The sequence below is a fragment of the Ovis canadensis genome, chromosome 18 (assembly GCF_042477335.2).
Source record: "Ovis canadensis isolate MfBH-ARS-UI-01 breed Bighorn chromosome 18, ARS-UI_OviCan_v2, whole genome shotgun sequence".
Classification (NCBI taxonomy): domain Eukaryota; kingdom Metazoa; phylum Chordata; class Mammalia; order Artiodactyla; family Bovidae; genus Ovis; species Ovis canadensis.
In genome coordinates, this window is record NC_091262.1 from 17,692,058 (window position 1) to 17,701,795 (window position 9,738).

Genomic DNA, 9,738 nt, shown 5'->3' on the forward strand with positions numbered 1-9,738 from the left:
TGGAGACACGAGGAGTATTTTCACTTTAAATCCTCCTCCAAAATACGCTCACGGTCAAATTCCATAGAGGGTGGTTAAGGTAGGGCTCCAAGAGAGGAGTGGGTGTGGAGGAGGGCATGACAGGCAGAGAAAAGACAAAACATTATTATAAATAAGTGTAATGTCTTATAATACTTAGTAATTACTGATTCAAGGCGTGTTGGAGCCATTGTTAACGCTAATTCTTTCCCAAGAGGTTTTGATTCTGGAAGAGACAATGGCGGGGGTGGGGTGGGGGGCGGGTGGTGAGCGGGGACTTCCCCAACTGTGAAAGCTAACACAGGCAGCGGAAGGGGAACGCTGGAACCCGCAACAGCAGGGAGTTGCCAATCTGCGAAGTCCCAGTTGCTTAAGGTGCCAGGGAGCACGGGCGTGGACGCAAATCCTGATTGCCCAAGGCAACGTCTTGAGACCTCGTCGTCCAATCAGTACGAGAGTAAACATCCGACGCGGCGCAGGCTGTAGGTGCCGCTCAGGTTCCCGGTGCCGCCCCGGAGGGCTCAGCTCGCCTCGGCCACGCCCTCGCGGCGGTGTCGGGCGTCGGGGCCGGTTCGCCACCCGATTGGCTGGGAGGCCGGAAACCCGGCCCCGGGCGCCACGTGTACTGGGGGCCCGCCGGAAGGCGAAGGCTGGCGCTGACTCGGCGGGCGTGTGCGGCGCGGCGCTGGCCGGAGCTGCGTCGCCATGGAGCGGGACGGGGATCAGCTGTCCGCGCGGCCCGCCCTCGAGACCGAGGGGCTGCGTTTCCTTCACGTCACAGGTAAGTGGGCGCGCGCCGCGGGCCGCGGGGCCGCGCCACCACCGCCGGGTCGCCGCCATGTTCAGTGAGTAGTCCTCCACGGCGCTGTGGGCCGGGCCGGCCAGAGGCCGGACGCGGCAGGTACCCACAGGCCTGGGCGGTGGGCCGAAGGCGCGCGCGGAGGCTCGCCCGGAGCCCGGCTTCCCTGGGCTTTGCTGTCGGCCCTTGTTTGCCGGAGTCCTTTATCTCGCGTGACACAGGCGGTACAAGCCCCTCCGGGTCGCGGTTACTGGGCTCACTGGGTCCTTGGCGTTTGCAGCCAAGCCGCGCTCCCCCCACCACCGCGCCCTTGCGCACGCCCCCAACTCTGCCCTGTGCCGGCCCCCCGCGGCTACCCCTTTTCGTACGTTGCCTGGATCCTTAAAGCTCTTCTCTTCCTGATTCAGACACACCCCATCATCCTTCAAAACCCGGCTGACGTGCCCCGCCTGCCCCCGGCTTGCCCCTCCGATTCCCCAGACGGCTGAGAAGCACCTTCTCAGGGATCCCTGGGTTGTACTTCTCGCTGTTTTAACTGCCTTCTTAGGAAGTCCTCCGCTGGGAAAGTCCGGTGGTAGTGTCTTTTTTAGTTTCTTGAAAACTGTGTTTTATTCTTTTCAGTGGGCTCCCTGCTGGCCACTTACGGCTGGTACATCGTCTTCAGCTGCATCCTTCTCTACGTGGTGTTTCAGAAGCTTTCCACCCGGTTGAGGGCCTTGAGGCAGAGGCACTTAGATCAGGCTGCTGCTGCTCTGGGTTAGTATGTGTGTGTATGTGCGCGTGTACGCTCAGTCGAGTGTTTGGGGCCCATGGACTGTAGCCTGCCAAGCTCCTCTGTCCGTGGAATTTTCCAGGGAAGAGGATTGAAGACGTGGCTTTAACCGTACTTACTGTAGTATTTATAAGTTAGTCTTTTGTTAGGAGTAAGAGGTATCAGTCTAATCTGTGTGGGAGGAAAACTATTTTACACTTCTGAAATGAAATTTGGTGAATTGCAATAGTGTGTTTTTTTAAATTTCAGAGTTTTTGATGGGTTGGAAAACCTGCTTAATGATGTGTAGAACACTCTCTGCTTGCATCATTTTTCATTTACAGGAGAGATTAAAATGAAAGCGTCACAGCTTCTGCATACTTATGGGTGTGCCTACTGACTCTCAGTTATCTCTAGAACCCTTATGAGTGACAGGAAACTCAGCCTTAGTTCCTCACATCCACCGCATTTTGCTTTTCATAACTTACTCATCAGACCTGATGGCATATTTACACATGGCTGTTTCAAAAACTCATTCCCTCTAAAACAGTCACTTTTTAACTTGTTAGAAGTTACAGTTTCTGAGAACATATTCAAAAGAAATGTTCAGTATTTTGATAATAGTAGTATAATTAAATAAATGCTAAACGTCAGTGATGTGAATCACCAGAGTTATAAAGCTGGGAAAGAAACAAACATAACAGAAAAGTAGTCATTAGCAGAAGGACCTAAAAAATTCCTTCACTCTCCTCTCGCATGAAACCCTGTGGTCCTGCCATTATCTCAGTACTTTTGGTTGTTGGCTGTATATCCCCCAAAACAAAATACAGTTGTAAATCTTGCTTAAGTTGCAGGATAATGTGACGTGGATGAGGTTAGAGAACAGCTTCAGTCACCTGGTACAGCCTTTGCTGGCACTGTGACCTGCTGACAGCTGAGGAGTGGATTTATAACATAATGGGATGGGCATCTCAGAAGAAGAGTTGGTTTTAAGGAAGCGATGCACAAAGTAAATGTGTAGTGAAAGGTGTACTTTGTGTTGTACAATTTTGTTAGGAAAATTAGGTTTAAAAAATCCACACGTAATTTCTTTTTTTCTAAGAATAAAACAGCAATTTCAAATGTTGCTACAATTCACATTTCTATAAAGTAGAACTATAGACTAACTAGGTGATAGCTAATGATCAGAAAACTTTCTTTCCTGTGGTTATCTTCTAGAATTCTGGTCAGCCTAGAGGCTGGGTGTTAGGAGGTATCCAGGATGTGAAATAAAGTTTCGCTGTGGCTGCCTCACCACTTATATTTTAGTTGTAGGGCCCATGCCAGATTCTCTAAATTGGGATTGCTCAGGGAGCCCAGAAATCTGTTGTGAACAGAAATTTGTGATGCTGTAAGTATTTAACAAGGACTCTGAGCTGAGGCTATGTGATAGTCTCCTTCCCCTTTAAGCAGTAATTAAATAGATACAGAAGGGTAGACTTACTCATGTTAAAAAAGATTTTTGTATTGTTTGATTTCTGTACACTTCTAATAATATAGACCTCAAGAGTTTCCATTTTATATTTTACAAGGTGCTTTATTCCAATTTTTTTCTGCCTTTTCAGAACCTGATATTGTTGTTAAACGACAGGAGGCTTTAGCAGCTGCTCGTTTGAAAATGCAAGAAGAATTAAATGCACAAGTTGAAAAACATAAAGAAAAATTAAGACAGGTATGTACTGGTTTTAGTTCAAATACATGATATTTGAGGTTTAGTTGGTAAAAGTGTGTGTGTGTGTGTGTGCATGCTTTCACATTATGGTGGGTACAGGGAACAGTTTTAGGCTGAATCATTTCCAGTTAGCTAAGTATTGCTCAGCATGTTTTACTTGTGTAATTTCTTAATGTTTAGGAGTCAAATCCCTTAAATAATTACTCTTAAGTACTCTTGTATTTATGTTTTTACTTTTAAGTGGTTCCCTTATAGCAGTATTTTGCCCATAAAACAGTGTGCTGTGTGCAGGAGCCGCACCACCAGACACAGAACACACATTCAGCATCTTGCTTCAGTTTCAGGCTTTGCATCTCACAGGACCTGACTTGGTGGGGCCACTCTTTAGTGGATTAAAGAGCCAGGGTGGCGGTGGACTCCACCTAGAGTCAAGATGGAGAGCAGGAGATGGAGTGCTGAAAGACTTTTGTTAGACACATGGTTTGGTTGTGGGAGTGATGGGCGGTTTTGGAGGTGATGGCGAGGAAGAACCAGGGGCTACTGTTGAAGTGACCTGAGCAGCCAGGTGGGTTGTGCTGCTCTTCAGAGGCATGAAGTCACACTTGCTGTGTTGGCCCCAGTCTGTGTAACTCAGGCAACTAAGTGTAGGCCCCAGTGTCTGGTTTTATTACAGATGTTTCTGGGCCCCTGTTTATCCCCTTAGAGGGAAACCAGAGAAGTTGGTCTTCCTGCTGGTCTTACATGTGTCTCTGATATTTCCAGAAAGGAAATGCCTTTCTGCCACCGCTGGTGGCTTTTGTTTTCTGCATGGTCACTTAGTACATGGCTGATATCCACATCGTGGCTGGAGCCCAGAGTGAAAGGACAGAGCAAAGCTTTTTAGGTATTTTTCCAGAAATATTTTATCCATATATAAGTGCATGCTTATATCATTTTTCCATGGAAATGGTAGCATAATACACATAGATGCTATTTTTAAGCAGTTTTATTTTTTGTTTCTTTCTAAAAAATACTTTAGAAAGTGTTTTAAAGTTTTTGAGGAATATTTAATTGTTTTGTTTCTGGAGCCCAAGAGTAAGGTAATTTCCTGCTACGTGTCAAAATTAATGACTTGAGGGTCTGAGTTTTTTGCGTTAGAAAAACAGCCTGATCATTTACCCAGTTTGCTGATGTAGCTGGGAGGAAAAGCTTTTAAAAGATTGTTTTTAAAAACTGTAACATGAGCTTCCTAAAATTGGAGAAAGGATAGAAGCCTGTGTTGAGTTTTAAACAACTAACGTTCTAGTTGTTCTATATTGTTCGTTCAGTCTCTCACTCGTGTGTCTGGCTCTTTACGGCCCCATGGACTGCAGCACGCCAGGCTGCCCTGTCCTTCACCATCTCTGGGAGTTTGCTCAAACTCATGTCCATTGAGTTGGTGATGCCATCCAACCATCTCATCTTCTGTCACCCCCGTTTCCTCCTACCTTCAATCTTTCCCAGCATCGGGGTCTTTTCCAGTGAGTTAGTTCTTCACATCAGGTGGCCAAATTATTGGAGCTTCAGCTTCAGCATCAGCCCTTCCAATGAATATTCAGGAGTGATTACCTTTAGGATTGACTGGTTTGTTCTCCTTGCTGTCCACGGGACTCAGAAGAGCCTTCTCCAGCACCACAGTTTGAAAGCATCTATTCTTTTCTGCCCAGCCATTTTTATTGTCTAACTCTCACATCCATACATGACTGCTGGAAAAAGCATAGCTTTGATTATGGACTGTTGTTGGCAAAGGAATGTCTCTGCTTTGAAATACACTAGCTAGGTTGGTCAAAGCTTTTCTTCCAGGGAGCAAGCATCTTTTCATTTCATGGCTACAGTCACCATCCACAGTGATTTTGGAGCCCACGAAAATACAGTCTGTTACTGTTTCCATTGTTTTCCCATCTGTTTGCCATGAAGTAATGGGACTGGATGCCATGATCTTTGTTTTTCAATGTTTTAAGTTTTAAGCCAGCTTTTTCACTGTCCTCTTGCACCTTCATCAAGAGGCTCTTGATGCTTTCTGCCATTAGTGTGGTGGTATCTGCATATCTGAGGTTATTGATATTTCTCCTGGCAATCTTGATTCCAGCTTGTGTTTATTCAGCTTAGCATTTTCCATGATGTACTTTGAATAGAAGTTAAATAAGCGGGGTGACGTATAGCCTTGATGTACTCCTTTCCCAGTTTTGGACCAGACGATTGTTTATGTCTGATTCTATCTGTTTCTTCTTGACCTGCATACAGGTTTTGCAGGAGGCAGGTAAGGTGGTCTGGTATTCCCATCTCTTTAAGAATTTTCCACAGTTTGTGATCTGCACAGTCAGAGACTTTAGTGTAGTCAACGTGGTTCTGTATACTTAAGTAACAGTCTTCCTATCTCACAGTTTAGTCAGCTCTCTTGTATGTGGTTTCAGAATTTGTCACTGATGTACCATTCTGGTGTTTTCCATGTTGGCTATAAACATAAAACAGCTTTCAGATCAAGAAGCAGTTTCTTCCTTAACCTCCTGTACTTGCAGACAGTGAAGGCATGAAGGGACAGGCATTTGGGTTTAGCAGTGATGGACCCTGAACCATTGAGAATTTTCTGGATATGTGCTTTCTAAGGCATCCTCTTGCATGTCTTTGTGGCGTCGCAGTTTAATTGGAACCAGAATGAATTGAAGCTTGGGTTTGGATTGCATCAGGAACTGAGAGAGTTAGTGACCTTTGTGCGCACGTGAGTTGCAGTACCCAGTTGTTGTTCAAGGAGTGGGAAGCAGAGATGAAGACCTCGGGTGCTGTGTTTCCCTCCTGTTCACTGCTCAAGCTTTCCCAGGTGCTCACTGTTGGACATAGATTTCTACTGAGATTAGTTTTCTCTTATACTCCCATAGTACCTTACTTTCAGAGAATTCTCAAATTTGTTCTCATTGGCTCCTCACAGCCTTCCAAGTTGAAGGGTTAAGTGATTTTCCTCAGGTGACACAACCAAATAGCAGCAAAGCATGCCTGCCAGACACACTGACCCTTTTCAAGTCAGGGTTCTTCAACATGACCAGAAATGCCTAGTTTAAAAGAAGAATCGGTATTCTTTTTTCTTTGACACTTTTTGCTTTCTTTAATAGTATGGAAAAGCAAAGGATTCTGTATCTGAATTAAACTCACACACCACTAGATAACAGCTACTTTATTAACTGAAGAAAGTGCAGGTGAAAGTTTGAAGAACATTTAAATTACAGATTATCAAAAGCACATTTTCTTTGAGAAAGATGACAGCTTATAAATTCATTTTGTATCATGTGTGATTCTTCCTCAGCTTGAAGAAGAAAAAAGGAGACAGAAGATTGAAATGTGGGATAGCATGCAAGAAGGAAAAAGTTATAAAGGAAATACAAGAAAGCCTCAGGTGATGTAGCCTTCAACCTAGTGGACTTTTTTCAAGTAGGTGAAGATTCCTGGAGTAGAATATCTTAACTAGATTCTTAAGCCTGTATATGTTCAAGCAGGAAGAAGACAGTCCTGGGCCTTCTACTTCATCAGTCATCCCGAAACGAAAATCTGACAGAAAGCCTTTGCGAGGAGGAGGTAAGTGTCAAACATTAAAGCATTCTGAACAATGACTGGCTAAATTTACCTGAAACAGGATTCTCTTTTCTTGATTCATAGTCTGTAAACTGAGACTAATTCCTAAGTATAGGTTATGAAGATTCAATAAAAGAAACAGATATAAAACAGCCTTCAGCGGCTAGAAATGACCAACCTACTGAACCCTACTGTTGCCCCTGGGTCTCCAGCAAGGGCGTGGGTGCATGTCCTGTTTCCAGGAGGCCGCTGACCTCCTTGGCCTCACAAAAGTTAGCATTTGATGAGCAAAGAAAAGGAGGTCACTCGAGGCGCTCAGGAAATAATTGGGATGGTTGCAGTTGTATTTTAGTGTTTTTCACTTCATCCCAGTCCTGTAAGGGGTAAGTTAAGTGAGGCAAGGAGTAGTTTGCCTGTTTTGCATATAAGTGGGTCAAGGGGCCTAGGACGCAAGTTTTGGCCTTTCCAGCCAGAGCTGCCTTGTTTCTTACAAATAACTCCCTCAAGGAGGCATGAACAGATAGATATTCATTAAGAGATCTTTTGTGTGCAGTACCCTGAAGCACTCTAGGTGGTACCATAGCAGTGTGTATCATCCCATCCTTGAGGACTTTCATGTACTTTTGGGAAGATGGGACTCCCACACGGTTGAAAATAAGTAATCCTTTATGATCTGCCAGGAGTTCCTCCTCCATCTGGAGAGAGGGGAGGGCAAAAGCATTAGAATGCTTTGGGAAGGAACGAGTTCTAGGCTGAAGATACTTTCTTCTATCTGGGAAGAGGGGTTTGCTCTGGGTAGGTGCCACAGAGGCAGAGGTGTGGAAGCCTGGCCAACCTCTTAGAGGACTGAGGGGAGTCTGTGAAGCCTGTGGGCTGCCCTTAAAGGCTGGGTTCTAATCCCTTCCTTTGTGTTAGGAACTCAGAGCTGGCTTGTATAGGGGAGTGGTATGTCTGAAAAGAAAATGCTTTTTTAAGTCTTTTTCTTGCTCCAGCAAGAAATAATCTTCTAAGACCATTTTGCAGAGCAAAGAGTGGTAGTATTCAGGAGACAATTGTAGAAAATGGAATGGATGGTGTACTGTGTGCATGCCTCTAGCATTGCCAGTAATCCAGAGCTGGGGGCTTCGAATGGCCTGTCTTTATAGGCCTTAAAGAAACTGAGGCACAGGGAGTTGGTGACCAAAGATTCTACAGTAAGGAACAAAACCACCTCATTTAAGGTCTTGCTAAGTCTAGAGCCTGAGCAGAATGGTTGCCTAATGTCTATTAACTTTAGTAAGTTAATGAGTGGGCAAGGATGAGTGTGGGAGCTGGGGCATGTGGATTTCCCAGTTCTGACTGGTGAAAGCAACAGCAAGTTCCATTCTGTTTTGATTTTTATAATTTATTTTCTTTAGCTTGAGCAGTTCTTATTTGAATGTATTCATTTTATTAAGGACTACAGTTAGAAACCTTTATATACTTAAATTTAGCCATCTTGAGAGGCTTTGGGGGCAAATTTTTTGTGTATTTGGGGGGGATTTTCATGTTTTAATAGTTACAACAGAAGCTGAATGGCTTGTTTTATTCAAGTCAGTTCAGACAGCGATCACATTATAGAAAGTAAGATCAGTATATACAATGCAATAGAATGCAGTCACATTGTAAAGTTTTTTTTTGTCACGTGGTAGCTTAAAGTTTTCTGAAAATGTTTATGAGAGTAGGATCATATCTTTGCAGTGATTTGCATATCAGGCTTACAGTCCTCTGTTTGATGCAAAATGTTTCTAGCACTGTTTTGCTTCCTTTCTCTCATCACAGGTTACAATCCTTTGTCTGGTGAAGGTGGTGGAACCTGCTCCTGGAGACCTGGACGCAGAGGACCCTCATCTGGTGGATGAGGCTAAGAATCTTGTTAGTGTCACTTTTGACATTAGCAAGTTGAATCCTTAACCCTCAACTCAATTGTCTTACGCACGCTTTTCACAGTCATTAGCCAGGGGGAGGGGCTTTCTTTCTGTTCTTAAGTACACTGATGACTTCAAGGATCGAAGGCGGCATAGGGTGTGGACATGGCCACTAGGCAGTAATTGCAGTTAGTCACACTGCACTGAAGCCACTGACTGTTCATTGATTTTACAGGTCTTTGTTAGTTGGTGGCTAAGGGCTTCCAGGTGATTGGTGATCTTGATAAAAGAGACCTGGCAGTGATGTTTCAAGTTAAGAGCTCCTGGCCGGTAGGACAGTTTCTGTGACAGCTTGCGTTGAATGATGTCTTCCTTGTAAATGGTGAGCCCACCAGCAAGGATTACTGATGCAGACAGTTGACGGGGTTGTTCTGTAAATTTATATGTACAGAACTGTTTTAGAAAAAAAGAGACTGTAAATATTAAAAAAAAATGCAGAGAACATTTTCAGTATCTTTATTAAATTTAAGGAAATTTCTTTATGCACTTGAATTTGTTTGTCTAACATAATACAGCTTTTTATCATTCATAACCTCCCATTAATAAGATTTGCTTTCTCGTCTCATTATTGCTCACCTTAGTGAGCATGAAAAGTAGGACAGCTGCAGTGGTTTTCAGAGCTGGAGGGCTCCTGGGGGTTTATCCACAAAACCAGGCACTTGGAGTTGAGTTTCTGCATTAATAGGGCAAAGAAACATCTTGCGTGTAAGTACCTCAGGGGTTATTGGCGTTTTGGGAAGCCCTGTGAGTCTCGCACTCATTTCTTATGTCCTTATCGAGAGTCTCTGTGAAGTATGTTATAAAGGGCCAGGTAGTAAAGATTTTAGGCTATTAGGCACAGTCTATATTTTTAAAATTTTTAAAGAATTTTTAAATACATTTAAAAATATTTAGCTTACGGGCTAGATTTGTCCTGCCGCCTGTAGTTTGC

The 9,738-nt window shown here is 44.2% G+C and overlaps 1 protein-coding gene across 4 annotated transcripts; it reads left to right on the forward strand.

Annotated features, from left to right (window-relative positions):
- Positions 1 to 324: 324 nt before the first annotated feature.
- Positions 325 to 9,285, forward strand: SELENOS (selenoprotein S). 4 transcript variants are annotated; one of them, XM_069559198.1, is made up of 7 exons: positions 325 to 799; positions 1,439 to 1,573; positions 3,173 to 3,279; positions 6,596 to 6,685; positions 6,783 to 6,864; positions 8,662 to 8,754; positions 8,983 to 9,285. In XM_069559198.1, exons 1-6 carry the CDS (start codon positions 724 to 726, stop codon positions 8,739 to 8,741), a joined length of 570 nt encoding a protein of 189 aa, XP_069415299.1. In that variant the 5' UTR covers positions 325 to 723; the 3' UTR covers positions 8,742 to 8,754; positions 8,983 to 9,285. The 4 variants fall into 4 exon arrangements, with proteins under 4 accessions (XP_069415299.1, XP_069415302.1, XP_069415298.1 ...); XM_069559201.1 differs by having other exon boundaries at positions 6,786 to 6,864; XM_069559197.1 differs by having other exon boundaries at positions 8,662 to 9,285.
- The last annotated feature ends 453 nt before the right edge of the window (positions 9,286 to 9,738 follow it).

Bases quoted from the DNA above. Each gene is read 5' to 3' on its own strand.
- SELENOS (XM_069559197.1), top strand. From the start codon at position 724: ATGGAGCGGGACGGGGATCAGCTGTCCGCGCGGCCCGCCCTCGAGACC. The intron at 1,574-3,172 runs GTTAGTATGTGT...CTGCCTTTTCAG, and splicing joins TCAGGCTGCTGCTGCTCTGG to AACCTGATATTGTTGTTAAA. The intron at 6,865-8,661 runs GTAAGTGTCAAA...CTCTCATCACAG, and splicing joins AAAGCCTTTGCGAGGAGGAG to GTTACAATCCTTTGTCTGGT.